General features: G+C 55.4%; 2 protein-coding genes across 2 annotated transcripts in view; both read right to left on the reverse strand.

Annotated features, from left to right (window-relative positions):
- Positions 1 to 17,417, reverse strand: part of LOC135552108 (solute carrier organic anion transporter family member 3A1-like) — a 186,034-nt gene that overhangs the window by 34,039 nt on the left and 134,578 nt on the right. The gene's annotated exons all lie outside the window — the stretch shown is intronic.
- LOC135554358 (leucine-rich repeat-containing protein 28-like) overlaps positions 436 to 17,417 on the reverse strand; it is a 31,253-nt gene continuing 14,271 nt past the window's right edge. Inside the window, exons 8-12 of the mRNA XM_064986627.1 lie at positions 11,700 to 11,785; positions 11,180 to 11,196; positions 10,317 to 10,501; positions 2,204 to 2,363; positions 436 to 1,583 (exon numbers count right to left, since the gene is read on the reverse strand). Of these exons, the coding sequence (XP_064842699.1) occupies positions 1,514 to 1,583; positions 2,204 to 2,363; positions 10,317 to 10,501; positions 11,180 to 11,196; positions 11,700 to 11,785 (518 nt within the window). The 3' untranslated portion in view covers positions 436 to 1,513. The remainder of the gene's footprint in view (positions 1,584 to 2,203; positions 2,364 to 10,316; positions 10,502 to 11,179; positions 11,197 to 11,699; positions 11,786 to 17,417) is intronic.

Below are 17,417 nucleotides of genomic sequence, written 5' to 3' on the forward strand. Positions count from 1 at the left end.
AACAAAAAAAAAAGTTTACCCTCAAAGACCAATTTTGTAAAGTTTAAAAACTTGTCAGAGGTATGAGAGTCTGATGTGTCTACAGGAAAATAAATTCCCAATAACTAATGTGTCTATTATCTTGTCAAAGTCCTTCAGGCTGGAGTGGGGGGCAACACACCTACCAGTGTTACATATTTAGAACAGGTTTAGAACAAATATCATGCAATACAGTCAGTGACATTCTTCAAACACTTTTTGTCAACCAGTGTCATGTAAAAATCCATAGAAATTATCAGAATAGATTCTCCTCTACAAAGACAAAAACACTCGGCACTTCTTGTTATTGTGATGCGTCTGTCAGGTGAACGTTTGGCGGGTGAAGAGAGCAGCTAGTTCACACCAGTAAATACAGACAGTCTGTTGCTGGAACAAACTGAAACCAGAAACAAACCATTAGTAGAATGATGCTGTATTAAGAGATGTTAGTCGTTGGACAGTAGATGATATGTCAAGATGTGGATTATTAATATCAATATTGTCCGTCTTTCAATTGGACCGTCCATGCCCATTACAGACTGCTGGACTGGTCACAGGCTGCTGAGTCTCTACATGTCCACCAGTCCAGAGGCTATGCATGTCCTCCTGACACCTTCAGTTCCTCATGTCCACCAGTCCAGAGGCTATGCATGTCCTCCTGACACCTTCAGTTCCTCATGTCCACCAGTCCAGAGGCTATGCATGTCCTCCTGACACCTTCAGTTCCTCATGTCCACCAGTCCAGAGGCTATGCATGTCCTCCTGACACCTTCAGTTCCTCATGTCCACCAGTCCAGAGGCTATGCATGTCCTCCTGACACCTTCAGTTCCTCATGTCCACCAGTCCAGAGGCTATGCATGTCCTCCTGACACCTTCAGTTCCTCATGTCCACCAGTCCAGAGGCTATGCATGTCCTCCTGACACCTTCAGTTCCTCATGTCCACCAGTCCAGAGGCTATGCATGTCCTCCTGACACCTTCAGTTCCTCATGTCCACCAGTCCAGAGGCTATGCATGTCCTCCTGACACCTTCAGTTCCTCATGTCCACCAGTCCAGAGGCTATGCATGTCCTCCTGACACCTTCAGTTCCTCATGTCCACCAGTCCAGAGGCTATGCATGTCCTCCTGACACCTTCAGTTCCTCATGTCCACCAGTCCAGAGGCTATGCATGTCCTCCTGACACCTTCAGTTCCTCATGTCCACCAGTCCAGAGGCTATGCATGTCCTCCTGACACCTTCAGTTCCTCATGTCCACCAGTCCAGAGGCTATGCATGTCCTCCTGACACCTTCAGTTCCTCATGTCCACCAGTCCAGAGGCTATGCATGTCCTCCTGACACCTTCAGTTCCTCATGTCCACCAGTCCAGAGGCTATGCATGTCCTCCTGAGATGTTCAGGGCTCCCACAGTTCTTCATCCATCCTTCATTCATTCATGAGACCAGAGGAGGAGATGATGACTGAAGGGAGAGGAAGAGGTGGAGGCACCATGATGTCATTGCTGCAGATCAAATGTCTGAACACACTGACTGGAACAGCAGTAGGCCACGAAACTCACTGTGGTTCTGGAGACGGAGACAGTGAGAGAGAGAGAGACAGAGACAGAGACAGAGACAGAGAGAGAGAGAGAAGAGAAAGAGCAGAGACGAGAGAGAGAGAGAGAGCGAGAGAGAGAGAGAGAGAGAAGAGAGCAGAGAGAAAAGAGCAGAGAGAAAAGAGCGAGAGCGAGAGAGAGAGAGGGACTATTAGAGGGAGAGAGAGAGGAGAGGGACTGGGTAAAGTAGTGGTCCTATGAGACCTTCAGGTCTGGGGTGGTTTGGGTCAAGGGTGGTTGGTTCAGGGGTGGTTGGGGGCAGGGGTGGTTGGGGGTCAGGGGTGGTTGGGGGTCAGGGGTGGTTGGGGGTCAGGGGTGGTTGGGGTGGATGGGGGTCAGGGGTGGTTGGGGTCAGGGGTGGTTAGGGGGTCAGGGGTGGTTGGGGGTCAGGGGTGGTTAGGGTCAGGGGTGGTTTGGGTCAGTTGGGGTCAAGGGTGGTTTGGGTCAGTTGGGGTCAAGGGTCGTTAGTTCAGGGTGGTGGTTGTGGTCAGGGGTGGTTGTTGGTCAGGGGTGGTTGGGGTCAGTTGGGGTCAAGGGTGGTTAGGGTCAGGGGTGGTTGGGTCAGGGGTGGTTGGGGTCAGGGTTAGCTACCTGCGGTGTACCCCAGCCAGAGCGGTCTCTCTGAGAGGGAACAGTTTAGGGTAGATGATGGTAAACATGGGCTGACTGCAGCGGTGACAATGTCCCAGGGGGCATTGGAGCAGGTCTAGAAGGCTTCTGGGTAACAGGAAGGGCGGCAGCAGACTCCGCTCTGAGAGACCGACAGGGAGAGAGAGAGAGGATGAAGAGAGGAGGAATATATTGACTGATTTTCCTCTTTTCTCCATTAAGGTTCTCTTTAACCAACTGGGACAGAGAGGGAGATTTAATGTCACATCATTAGGACCAGGGGTCCCACCATTCTGGGACAGAGAGGGAGATGTCACATCATTAGGACCAGGGGTCCCACCATTCTGGGACAGAGAGGGAGATGTCACATCATTAGGACCAGGGGTCCCACCATTCTGGGACAGAGAGGGAGATGTCACATCATTAGGACCAGGGGTCCCACCATTCTTGGACAGAGAGGGAGATGTCACATCATTAGGACCAGGGGTCCCACCATTCTGGGACAGAGAGGGAGATGTCACATCATTAGGACCAGGGGTCCCACCATTCTGGGACAGATGTCACATCATTAGGACCAGGGGTCCCACCGTTCTGGGACAGAGAGGAGATGTCACATCATTAGGACCAGGGGTCCCACCATTCTGGGACAGAGAGGAGATGTCACATCATTAGGACCAGGGGTCCCACCATTCTGGGACAGAGAGGAGATGTCACATCATTAGGACCAGGGGTCCCACCATTCTGGGACAGAGAGGGGAGATGTCACATCATTAGGACCAGGGGTCCCACCATTCTGGGACAGAGAGGGAGATTTAATGTCACATCATTATCACCAGGGGTCCCACCATTCTGGGACAGAGAGGGAGATTTAATGTCACATCATTATCACCAGGGGTCCCACCATTCTGGGACAGAGAGGAGATTTAATGTCACATCATTATCACCAGGGGTCCCACCATTCTGGGACAGAGAGGGAGATTTAATGTCACATCATTATCACCAGGGGTCCCACCATTCTGGGACAGAGAGGGAGATTTAATGTCACATCATTAGGACCGTTACACTATCCTGGACACGTGTCTGTCTCATGGTAAACTAACTTCAGAGTTGAAAAAATAATGACAGTGGCATTGTTGTAGTCAGACAGACCACAGCAGTAGCAGGATGCCTGGGGGTTAGTGACAGACCACAGCAGGATGCCTGGGGTTAGTGACAGACCACAGCAGGATGAATGGGGGTTAGTGACAGACCATAGCAGTAGCAGGACACCTGGGGTTAGTGACAGACCACAGCAGTAGCAGGACGCCTGGGGGTTAGTGACAGACCACAGCAGGATGCCTGGGGGTTAGTGACAGACCATAGCAGTAGCAGGACGCCTGGGGTTAGTGACAGACCACAGCAGTAGCAGGACGCCTGGGGTTAGTGACAGACCACAGCAGGATGCCTGGGGGTTAGTGACAGACCACAGCAGTAGCAGGATGCCTGGGGGTTAGTGACAGACCATAGCAGTAGCAGGACGCCTGGGGGTTAGTGACAGACCACAGCAGTAGCAGGATGCCTGGGGGTTAGTGACAGACCACAGCAGTAGCAGGACGCCTGGAGGTTAGTGACAGACCACAGCTGGATGCCTGGGGTTAGTGACAGACCACAGCAGTAGCTGGATGCCTGGGGGTTAGTGACAGACCACAGCAGTAGCAGGACGCCTGGAGGTTAGTGACAGACCACAGCAGGATGCCTGGGGGTTAGTGACAGACCACAGCAGTAGCAGGATGCCTGGGGTTAGTGACAGACCACAGCAGGATGCCTGGGGTTAGTGACAGACCACAGCAGGATGCCTGGGGTTTAGTGACAGACCACAGCAGGATGCCTGGGGGTTAGTGACAGACCACAGCAGTAGCAGGACACCTGGGGGTTAGTGACAGACCACAGCAGTAGCAGGACGCCTGGGGTTAGTGACAGACCACAGCAGTAGCAGGACGCCTGGGGTTAGTGACAGACCACAGCAGTAGCAGGACGCCTGGGGGTTAGTGACAGACCACAGCAGTAGCAGGATGCCTGGGGGTTAGTGACAGACCACAGCAGGATGCCTGGGGTTAGTGACAGACCATAGCAGTAGCAGGACGCCTGGGGTTAGTGACAGACCACAGCAGTAGCTGTATGCCTGGGGGTTAGTGACAGACCACAGCAGTAGCAGGATGCCTGGGGGTTAGTGACAGACCACAGCAGTAGCAGGATGCCTGGAGGTTAGTGACAGACCACAGCAGGATGCCTGGGGTTAGTGACAGACCACAGCAGGATGAATGGGGTTAGTGACAGACCATAGCAGTAGCAGGACGCCTGGGGGTTAGTGACAGACCACAGCAGTAGCAGGACGCCTGGGGGTTAGTGACAGACCACAGCAGGATGCCTGGGGGTTAGTGACAGACCACAGCAGGATGCCTGGGGGTTAGTGACAGACCATAGCAGTAGCAGGACGCCTGGGGGTTAGTGACAGACCATAGCAGTAGCAGGACGCCTGGGGGTTAGTGACAGACCACAGCAGTAGCAGGACGCCTGGGGGTTAGTGACAGACCACAGCAGTAGCAGGACGCCTGGGGGTTAGTGACAGACCACAGCAGTAGCAGGACGCCTGGGGGTTAGTGACAGACCACAGCAGTAGCAGGATGCCTGGGGTTAGTGACAGACCACAACAGTAGCAGGATGCCTGGGGTTAGTGACAGACCACAGCAGGATGCCTGGGGTTAGTGACAGACCACAGCAGTAGCAGGATGCCTGGAGGTTAGTGACAGACCACAGCAGGATGCCTGGGGGTTAGTGACAGACCATAGCAGTAGCAGGACGCCTGGGGGTTAGTGACAGACCACAGCAGGATGCCTGGGGTTAGTGACCAACCACAGCAGTAGCAGGATGCCTGGGGGTTAGTGACAGACCACAGCAGTAGCAGGATGCCTGGGGGTTAGTGACAGACCACAGCAGTAGCAGGACGCCTGGGGGTTAGTGACAGACCACAGCAGTAGCAGGACGCCTGGGTGTTAGTGACAGACCACAGCAGTAGCAGGACGCCTGGGGGTTAGTGACAGACCACAGCAGTAGCAGGACGCCTGGGGGTTAGTGACAGACCACAGCAGTAGCAGGACGCCTGGGGTTAGTGACAGACCAAAGCAGTAGCAGGATGCCTGGGGGTTAGTGACAGACCACAGCAGTAGCAGGACGCCTGGGGGTTAGTGACAGACCACAGCAGTAGCAGGACGCCTGGGGGGTTAGTGACAGACCACAGCAGTAGCAGGATGCCTGGGGGTTAGTGACAGACCACAGCAGGATGCCTGGGGGTTAGTGACAGACCACAGCAGGATGCCTGGGGGTTAGTGACAGACCACAGCAGTAGCAGGATGCCTGGAGGTTAGTGACAGACCACAGCAGGATGCCTGGGGGTTAGTGACAGACCATAGCAGTAGCAGGACGCCTGGGGGTTAGTGACAGACCACAGCAGTAGCAGGACGCCTGGGGTTAGTGACAGACCACAGCAGTAGCTGGATGCCTGGAGGTTAGTGACAGACCACAGCAGTAGCAGGATGCCTGGAGGTTAGTGACAGACCACAGCAGGATGCCTGGGGGTTAGTGACAGACCACAGCAGTAGCAGGACGCCTGGGGTTAGTGACAGACCACAGCAGCAGGACGCCTGGGGGTTAGTGACAGACCACAGCAGTAGCAGGACGCTTGGGGGTTAGTGACAGACCACGGCAGTAGCAGGACGCCTGGGGGTTAGTGACAGACCACAGCAGTAGCAGGACGCCTGGGGGTTAGTGACAGACCACAGCAGTAGCAGGATGCCGGGGGTTAGTGACAGACCACAGCAGGATGCCTGGGGGTTAGTGACAGACCATAGCAGTAGCAGGACGCCTGGGGGTTAGTGACAGACCACAGCAGTAGCAGGATGCCTGGAGGTTAGTGACAGACCACAGCAGGATGCCTGGGGTTAGTGACAGACCACAGCAGGATGAATGGGGGTTAGTGACAGACCATAGCAGTAGCAGGACGCCTGGGGTTAGTGACAGACCACAGCAGTAGCAGGACGCCTGGGGGTTAGTGACAGACCACAGCAGGATGCCTGGGGGTTAGTGACAGACCACAGCAGGATGCCTGGGGGTTAGTGACAGACCACAGCAGGATGCCTGGGGTTAGTGACAGACCATAGCAGTAGCAGGACGCCTGGGGGTTAGTGACAGACCACAGCAGTAGCAGGACGCCTGGGGGTTAGTGACAGACCACAGCAGTAGCAGGACGCCTGGGGGTTAGTGACAGACCACAGCAGTAGCAGGACGCCTGGGGGTTAGTGACAGACCACAGCAGTAGCAGGATGCCTGGGGTTAGTGACAGACCACAACAGTAGCAGGATGCCTGGGGGTTAGTGACAGACCACAGCAGGATGCCTGGGGTTAGTGACAGACCACAGCAGTAGCAGGATGCCTGGAGGTTAGTGACAGACCACAGCAGGATGCCTGGGGGTTAGTGACAGACCATAGCAGTAGCAGGACGCCTGGGGGTTAGTGACAGACCACAGCAGTAGCAGGATGCCTGGGGGTTAGTGACAGACCACAGCAGTAGCAGGACGCCTGGGGGTTAGTGACAGACCACAGCAGTAGCAGGATGCCTGGGGGTTAGTGACAGACCACAGCAGGATGCCTGGGGGTTAGTGACAGACCATAGCAGTAGCAGGACGCCTGGGGGTTAGTGACCAGACCACAGCAGTAGCAGGACGCCTGGGGGTTAGTGACAGACCACAGCAGTAGCAGTACGCCTGGGGTTAGTGACAGACCACAGCAGTAGCAGTACGCCTGGGGGTTAGTGACAGACCACAGCAGTAGCAGGACGCCTGGGGGTTAGTGACAGACCACAGCAGTAGCAGGATGCCTGGGGGTCAGTGACAGACCACAGCAGGATGCCTGGGGTTTAGTGACAGACCACAGCAGGATGCCTGGGGTTTAGTGACAGGCCACAGCAGGATGCCTGGGGTTTAGTGACAGACCACAGCAGTAGCAGGATGCCTGGGGTTAGTGACCAACCACAGCAGTAGCTGGATGCCTGGGGGTTAGTGACCAACCACAGCAGTAGCTGGATGCCTGGAGGTTAGTGACAGACCACAGCAGGATGCCTGGGGGTTAGTGACAGACCACAGCAGTAGCAGGACGCCTGGGGTTAGTGACAGACCACAGCAGTAGCAGGATGCCTGGGGGTTAGTGACAGACCACAGCAGTAGCAGGACGCCTGGGGTTAGTGACAGACCACAGCAGTAGCAGGATGCCTGGGGGTTAGTGACAGACCACAGCAGTAGCAGGATGCCTGGGGGTTAGTGACAGACCACAGCAGTAGCAGGATGCCTGGGGGTTAGTGACAGACCACAGCAGGATGCCTGGGGTTTAGTGACAGACCACAGCAGGATGCCTGGGGTTTAGTGACAGACCACAGCAGGATGCCTGGGGTTTAGTGACAGACCACAGCAGTAGCAGGATGCCTGGGGTTAGTGACAGACCACAGCAGTAGCAGGATGCCTGGGGGTTAGTGACAGACCACAGCAGGATGCCTGGGGGTCAGTGACAGACCACAGCAGTAGCTGGATGCCTGGGGTTAGTGACAACCACAGCAGTAGCAGGATGCCTGGGGGTTAGTGACAGACCACAGCTGGATGCCTGGGGTTAGTGACAGACCACAGCAGTAGCTGGATGCCTGGGGGTTAGTGACAGACCACAGCAGTAGCAGGATGCCTGGGGGTTAGTGACAGACCACAGCAGGATGCCTGGGGGTTAGTGACAGACCACAGCAGGATGCCTGGGGTTTAGTGACAGACCACAGCAGGATGCCTGGGGTTTAGTGACAGACCACAGCAGATGCCTGGGGTTTAGTGACAGACCACAGCAGGATGCCTGGGGTTAGTGACAGACCACAGCAGTAGCTGGATGCCTGGGGTTAGTGACAGACCACAGCAGTAGCTGGATGCCTGGGGTTAGTGACAGACCACAGCAGTAGCAGGATGCCTGGGGTTAGTGACCAACCACAGCAGTAGCTGGATGCCTGGGGGTTAGTGACAGACCACAGCAGTAGCTGGATGCCTGGGGTTAGTGACAGACCACAGCAGTAGCAGGATGCCTGGGGGTTAGTGACCAACCACAGCAGTAGCTGGATGCCTGGGGGTTAGTGACAGACCACAGCAGTAGCTGGATGCCTGGGGTTAGGATGACCAACCACAGCAGTAGCTGGATGCCTGGGGGTTAGTGAGAGACCACAGCTGGATGCCTGGGGGTCAGTGACAGACCACAGCAGTAGCTGGATGCCTGGGGTAAGTGACCAACCACAGCAGTAGCAGGATGCCTGGGGGTTAGTGAGAGACCACAGCTGGATGCCTGGGGGTCAGTGACAGACCACAGCAGTAGCTGGATGCCTGGGGTTAGTGACCAACCACAGCAGTAGCAGGATGCCTGGGGGTTAGTGACAGACCACAGCTGGATGCCTGGGGGTTAGTGGCAGACCACAGCAGTAGCTGGATGCCTGGGGGTTAGTGACCAACCACAGCAGTAGCAGGATGCCTGGGGTTAGCGACAGACCACAGCAGTAGCAGGATGCCTGGGGGTTAGTGACCGACCACAGCAGTAGCAGGATGCCTGGGGTTAGTGACAGACCACAGCAGTCGCTGGATGCCTGGGGGTTAGTGACAGACCACAGCAGGATGCCTGGGGTTAGTGACCAACCACAGCAGTAGCTGGATGCCTGGGGGTTAGTGACCAACCACAGCAGTAGCTGGTTGCCTGGGGGTTAGTGACCAACCACAGCAGTAGCTGGATGCCTGGGGGTTAGTGACCAACCACAGCAGTAGCTGGATGCCTGGGGTTAGTGACCAACCACAGCAGTAGCTGGATGCCTGGGGTTAGTGACAGACCACAGCAGTAGCTGGATGCCTGGGGGTTAGTGACAGACCACAGCAGTAGCTGGATGCCTGGGGGTTAGTGACAGACCACAGCAGGATGCCTGGGGTTTAGTGACCAACCACAGCAGTAGCTGGATGCCTGGGGGTTAGTGACAGACCACAGCAGGATGCCTGGGGTTAGTGACCAACCACAGCAGTAGCTGGATGCCTGGGGTTGCAGTGATGTGAAAGAATGGCGCCGGAGGGGATAACCAGAAGCCATGGATTACAAGCAACACCCACACTGAGCTAAAGGCTCGAGCTGACGCTTTAAAGGAGCAGGACACAAATCTGGACACATAAGAAATCCCGCTATGCCCTCCGACAAACCATCAATCCAGCAAAGTGTCAATACTGGACTAAGATGGAATCCTACTACATCGGCATTGATGCTTGTTGGATGTGGCAGGGCTTACAAACTATCATGGATTACAAAGGGAAACCCAGCCAAGAGTTACCCAGTGACGCAAAACTACCAAACTAACTAAATGCCTTCTGTGCTCGCTTTGAGGCAACACTGAATCATGCATGAGAGCACAAGCTGTTCCGGACGACCGTGTGATCATGCTCCATGTATTCGATTCCGTATCCGATGAGTATAATTTCAGTGTGTAATGTATCATTTCTGAGTGTGAAAGTACTAGGTGTCTCCCCCAAATGGCATCCTATTCTCTACAAAGCAGTCCACTATATAGGAAATAGGCAGCGATTTGGGGCAGAGACCATATTCTACATTATCCCAGAGCTGATGAACTCTTCATTGTCTTCACATTCATCCCCATCAGGATGGAATCTGCTCAATGTCATATTAGAATGCTTCAAATGTTCCGTAGCTGAATTTGGCGTTCCCCAGGCTCGGTGCTAAGACCCCTATTATTATTCTCCCATCTGTACAGCATCTCTATGGTGGGATGAATTAAAGGACACTTCATGTCTCTATGGTGTGATGAATTAAAGGACACTTCATGTCTCTATGGTGTGATGAATTAAAGGACACCTCATGTCTCTATGGTGTGATGAATTAAAGGACACTGCATGTCTCTATGGTGTGATGAATTAAAGGACACTTCATGTCCTGAAATATCAGAAGACCCAAGAGGATCTGTGTGTGTAGCTGTATCCGTGTCTCTCCTCACCTCTGATTGGCTGTCGCCCGTACATGCAGTGCAGGGCCCTCATGGCGAGCTCCTCCAGGGGGCCCACTCGCTCCGTCTCTGAGCCTATAGCTTTCACCTCAACAGGCAAAGGGAGAGACACATCTCCCAGAGACAGAGACAGAGACTGGGGCACCCGGTCAGACACCTGCCCTGGCAGACCACACCTGGAGAGAGACAGAGAGAGAGAGACAGACAGATTAGACAGACCACACCTGGAGAGAGACAAAGAGAGACAGACAGAAAAATCAGACAGACAGGTTAGACAGACCACACCTGGAGAGAGACAAAGAGACAGACAGACAGAGAAACAGACAGACAGGTTAGACAGACCACACCTGGAGAGAGACAGACAGAGAAACATACAGATAGACAGACAGACGTCAATGTCTGAGACTCAAATCCAAATTCTACTATAATACATTAATAGACAGATTTATCCAATTAAGAAAAAGGTCAGAAAGCAATGAAATGCTGAAGAAATGATATTCATCCACAAAGAAGCTGAAGAAAGGGATGGAGATGTGTCCTTATCCGCTGCAACCAATCACCTTGTACAGATATAAGGGTTAGGGGCTGTCCTTATCCGCTGCAGCCAATCACCTTGTACAGATATAAGGGTTAGGGACTGTCCTTATCCGCTGCAGCCAATCACCTTGTACAGATATAAGGGTTAGGGGCTGTCCTTATCCGCTGCAGCCAATCACCTTGTACAGATATAAGGGTTAGGGGCTGTCCTTATCCGCTGCAACCAATCACCTTGTACAGATATAAGGGTTAGGGGCTGTCCTTATCCGCTGCAGCCAATCACCTTGTACAGATATAAGGGTTAGGGCTGTCCTTACCCGCTGCAGCCAATCACCTTGTACAGATATAAGGGTTAGGGGCTGTCCTTATCCGCTGTAACCAATCACCTTGTACAGATATAAGGGTTAGGGGCTGTCCTTATCCCTGTCCTTATCCGCTGCAGCCAATCACCTTGTACAGATATAAGGGTTAGGGGCTGTCCTTATCCGCTGCAGCCAATCACCTTGTACAGATATAAGGGTTAGGGGCTGTCCTTATCCCTGTCCTTATCCGCTGCAGCCAATCACCTTGTACAGATATAAGGGTTAGGGGCTGTCCTTATCCGCTGCAGCCAATCACCTTGTACAGATATAAGGGTTAGGGGCTGTCCTTATCCCTGTCCTTATCCGCTGCAGCCAATCACCTTGTACAGATATAAGGGTTAGGGGCTGTCCTTATCCGCTGCAGCCAATCACCTTGTACAGATATAAGGGTTAGGGGCTGTCCTTATCCGCTGCAGCCAATCACCTTGTACAGATATAAGGGTTAGGGGCTGTCCTTACCACTGCAGCCAATCACCTTGTTGTACAGGTATGAAGGAAGGCCTTTGAGGTGGACGTTATTGTCAACAAACACAAACTGCAGCTCTCTGGAACGACCCAAATCTGGAACACACCCCCACAATATTATCAGACAGGCACCCCCACAATATGATCAGACAGGCACCCCCACAATATGATCAGACAGGCACCCCCACAATATGATCAGACAGGCACCCCCACAATATTATCAGACAGGCACCCCCACAATATGATCAGACAGGCACCCCCACAATATGATCAGACAGGCACCCCCACAATATGATCAGACAGGCACCCCCACAATATGATCAGACACCCTCACAATATTATCAGGCACCCCCACAATATTATCAGACACCCTCACAATATTATCAGACAGGCACCCCCACAATATGATCAGACAGGCACCCTCACAATATGATCAGTCACCCCACAATATTATCAGACAGGCACCCCCACAATATTATCAGACAGGCACCCCCACAATATTATCAAACAGGCACCCCACAATATTATCAGACAGGCACCCCCACAATATTATCAGACAGGCACCCCCACAATATTATCAAACAGGCACCCCCACAATATTATCAGACAGGCACCCTCACAATATTATCAGACAGGCACCCCCACAATATTATCAGACAGGCACCTCACAATATGATCAGTCACCCTCACAATATTATCAGACACCCCACAATATTTTCAGACAGGCACCCTCACAATATGATCAGTCACCCTCACAATATTATCAGACAGGCACCCCCACAATATTATCAGACAGGCACCCCCACAATATTATCAAACAGGCACCCCCACAATATTATCAGACAGGCACCCTCACAATATTATCAGACAGGCACCCCCACAATATTATCAGACAGGCACCCCCACAATATTATCAGACACACTCACAATATTATCAGACACCCCCACAATATTATCAGACAGGCACCCCCACAATATTATCAGACACCCTCACAATATTATCAGACAGGCACCCCCACAATATTATCAGACAGGCACCCCCACAATATTATCAGACAGGCACCCCCACAATATTATCAGACACCCCCACAATATTATCAGACACCCCCACAATATTATCAGACAGGCACCCCCACAATATTATCAAACAGGCACCCCCACAATATTATCAGTCACCCCCACAATATTATCAGACAGGCACCCTCACAATATTATCAGACAGGCACCCTCACAATATTATCAGACACCCCCATCAGACAGGCACCCTCACAATATTATCAGACACCCCCACAATATTATCAGACAGGCACCCCCACAATATGATCAGATAGTCACCCCCATCAGACAGGCACCCCCACAATATTATCAGACAGGCACCCCCACAATATTATCAGACACCCTCACAATATTATCAGACAGGCACCCTCACAATATTATCAGACAGGCACCCCCACAATATTATCAGACAGGCACCCCCACAATATGATCAGACAGTCACCCCCATCAGACAGGCACCCCCACAATATGATCAGACAGGCACCCCCACAATATGATCAGACAGTCACCCCCATCAGACAGGCACCCCACAATATTATCAGACAGGCACCCCCACAATATTATCAGACAGGCACCCCCACAATATCAGACACCCTCACAATATTATCAGACAGGCACCCTCACAATATTATCAGACAGGCACCCTCACAATATTATCAGACAGGCACCCTCACAATATTATCAGACAGGCACCCTCACAATATTATCAGACAGGCACCCCCACAATATTATCAGACAGGCACCCCCACAATATGATCAGACAGTCACCCCCATCAGACAGGCACCCCCACAATATGATCAGACAGGCACCCCCACAATATGATCAGACAGTCACCCCCATCAGACAGGCACCCCCACAATATTATCAGACAGGCACCCCCACAATATGATAAGACAGTCACCCCCATCAGACAGGCACCCCACAATATTATCAGACAGGCACCCCCACAATATTATCAGACAGGCACCCCCACAATATGATCAGACAGTCACCCCCATCAGACATGCACCCCCACAATATTATCAGACAGGCACCCTCACAATATGATCAGACAGTCACCCCCATCAGACAGGCACCCCCACAATATTATCAGACAGTCACCCCCATCAGACAGGCACCCCCACAATATTATCAGACAGTCACCCCCACAATATTATCAGACAGGCACCCCCACAATATTATCAGACAGGCACCCTCACAATATTATCAGACAGGCACCCCACAATATTATCAGACAGGCACCCCCACAATATTATCAGACAGGCACCCTCACAATATTATCAGACAGGCACCCCACAATATTATCAGACAGGCACCCTCACAATATTATCAGACAGGCACCCCCACAATATTATCAGACAGGCACCCTCACAATATTATCAGACAGGCACCCCCACAATATTATCAGACAGGCACCCCCACAATATTATCAGACAGACACCCTCACAATATTATCAGACAGGCACCCCCACAATATTATCAGACAGGCACCCTCAGAATATTATCAGACAGGCACCCCCACAATATTATCAGACACCCTCACAATATTATCAGACAGGCACCCTCACAATATTATCAGGCACCCTCACAATATTATCAGGCACCCTCACAATATTATCAGACAGGCACCCCCACAATATTATCAGACAGGCACCCTCACAATATTATCAGACAGGCACCCTCACAATATTATCAGACAGGCACCCTCACAATATTATCAGACACCCCCACAATATTATCAGACAGGCACCCCCACAATATTATCAGACAGGCACCCCCACAATATTATCAGACAGGCACCTCTATCAGACAGGCACCTCTATCAGACAGGCACCTCTATCAGACAGGCACCTGCAATCCCTCACTGGTCTAACTACTACAGTGGCACATGGTAGGGCCATGGGAGAGCCACGCGCCCCTACACCTGAGCTAGGACTAGCCCAGTAAAACACACAGCCTCCCTGGCTGGCTGCCCATACCTCACTCCCTGGCTGGCTGTCTGCTCAATACCTCCCTGGCTGGCTGGCCGGCCATACCTCCCTGGCTGGATGGCCGGCCATACCTCCTGGCTGGCTGGCCGGCCATACCTCCCTGGCTGGCTGGCCGGCCATACCTCCCTGGCTGGCTGGCCGGCCATACCTCCCTGGCTGGCTGGCCGGCCATACCTCCCTGGCTGGCTGGCCGGCCATATATCCCTGGCTGGCTGGCCGGCCATACCTCCTGGCTGGCTGGCTGGCCGGCCATACCTCCCTGGCTGGCTGGCTGGCCATACCTCCCTGGCTGGCTGGCTGGCCATACCTCCCTGGCTGGCTGGCCATACCCCCTGGCTGGCTGGCCATACCCCCAATGGCTGGCTGGCCGGCTGCCCATACCTCCCTGGCTGGCTGGCCGGCTGCCCATACCTCCCTGGCTGGCTGGCCGGCTGCCCATACCTCCCTGGCTGGCTGGCTGCCCATACCTCCCTGGCTGGCTGGCTGGCTGCCCATACCTCCCAGGCTGGCTGGCTGGCTGGCCATACCTCCCTGGCTGGCTGGCTGGCTGGCCATACCTCCCTGGCTGGCTGGCTGGCTGGCCATACCTCCCTGGCTGGCTGGCTGGCCATACCCCCTGGCTGGCTGGCTGGCTGGCCATACCTCCCTGGCTGGCTGGCCATACCTCCCTGGCTGGCTGGCTGGCCATACCTCCCTGGCTGGCTGGCCATACCTCCCTGGCTGGCTGGCTGGCCATACCTCCCAATGGCTGGCTGGCACGGCTGCCCATACCTCCCTGGCTGGCTGGCCGGCTGCCCATACCTCCCTGGCTGGCTGGCTGCCCATACCTCCCTGGCTGGCTGGCCATACCTCCCTGGCTGGCTGGCCATACCTCCCTGGCTGGCTGGCCGGCTGCCCATACCTCCCTGGCTGGCTGGCCGGCTGCCCATACCTCCCTGGCTGGCTGGCCGGCTGCCCATACCTCCCTGGCTGGCTGGCTGCCCATACCTCCCTGGCTGGCTGGCTGGCTGCCCATACCTCCCTGGCTGGCTGGCTGGCTGGCCATACCTCCCTGGCTGGCTGGCTGGCTGGCCATACCTCCCTGGCTGGCTGGCTGGCCATACCTCCCTGGCTGGCTGGCTGGCTGGCCATACCTCCCTGGCTGGCTGGCTGGCTGGCCATACCTCCCTGGCTGGCTGGCTGGCTGGCCATACCTCCCTGGCTGGCTGGCCATACCTCCCTGGCTGGCTGGCTGGCCATACCTCCCTGGCTGGCTGGCCATACCTCCCTGGCTGGCTGGCTGGCCATACCTCCCTGGCTGGCTGGCCGGCTGCCCATATTATCCCTGGCTGGCTGGCCGGCTGCCCATACCTCCCTGGCTGGCTGGCCGGCTGCCCATACCTCCCTGGCTGGCTGGCCGGCTGCCCATACCTCCCTGGCTGGCTGGCCGCTGCCCATACCTCCCTGGCTGGCTGGCCGGCTGCCCATACCTCCCTGGCTGGCTGGCTGGCCATACCTCCCTGGCTGGCTGGCCATACCTCCCTGGCTGGCTGGCTGGCTGGCCATACCTCCCTGGCTGGCTGGCTGGCCATACCTCCCTGGCTGGCTGGCTGGCTGGCCATACCTCCCAGGCTGGCTGGCTGGCTGGCTGGCTGGCCATACCTCCCTGGCTGGCTGGCTGCCCATACCTCCCTGGCTGGCACCCTGCCCATACCTCCCTGGCTGGCCATACCTCCCTGGCTGGCTGGCTGCCCATACCTCCCTGGCTGGCTGGCTGCCCGACCTCCCTGGCTGGCTGGCTGGCTGCCCGTACCTCCTGGCTGGCTGGCTGGCTGCCCGTCCTCCCTGGCTGGCTGGCTGCCCGTACAATATTGGCTGGCTGGCTGCCCGCCCGACCTCCCTGGCTGGCTGGCTGCCCGCCCGTACCTCCCTGGCTGGCTGGCTGCCCCGCCCGCACCCCCTGGCTGGCTGGCTGCCCGCCAGGCACCTCCCTGGCTGGCTGGCTGCCCGCCCGTATTATGGCTGGCTGGCTGCCCGCCCCGTACCTCCCTGGCTGGCTGGCTGCCCGCCCAATATTATCCCTGGCTGGCTGGCTGGCCGCCAACCTCCTGGCTGGCTGGCTGGCACGCCCATACCTCCCTGGCTGGCTGGCTGGCCGCCCACATACCTCCCTGGCTGGCTGGCTGGCCGCCCATACCTCCCTGGCTGGCTGGCTGGCCGCCCATATTATCCCTGGCTGGCTGGCTGGCCGCCCATACCTCCCTGGCTGGCTGGCTGGCCGCCATACCTCCCTGGCTGGCTGGCTGGCCGCCCATACCTCCCTGGCTGGCTGGCTGGCCGCCCATACCTCCCTGGCTGGCTGGCACCGCCCCCATACCTCCCTGGCTGGCTGGCTGGCCGCCCATACCTCCCTGGCTGGCTGGCTGGCCGCCCATACCTCCCTGGCTGGCTCAGCTGGCCGCCCATACCTCCCTGGCTGGCTGGCTGGCCGCCCATACCTCCCTGGCTGGCTGGCTGGCCGCCCAATATTCCCTGGCTGGCACCGCCCATACCTCCCTGGCTGGCTGGCTGGCCGCCCATACCTCCCTGGCTGGCTGGCTGGCCGCCCATACCTCCCTGGCTGGCTGGCTGGCCGCCCATACCTCCCTGGCTGGCTGGCTGGCCGCCCATACCTCCCTGGCTGGCTGGCTGGCCGCCCATA

The sequence above is a fragment of the Oncorhynchus masou genome, chromosome 2, assembly GCF_036934945.1.
Source record: "Oncorhynchus masou masou isolate Uvic2021 chromosome 2, UVic_Omas_1.1, whole genome shotgun sequence".
Classification (NCBI taxonomy): domain Eukaryota; kingdom Metazoa; phylum Chordata; class Actinopteri; order Salmoniformes; family Salmonidae; genus Oncorhynchus; species Oncorhynchus masou.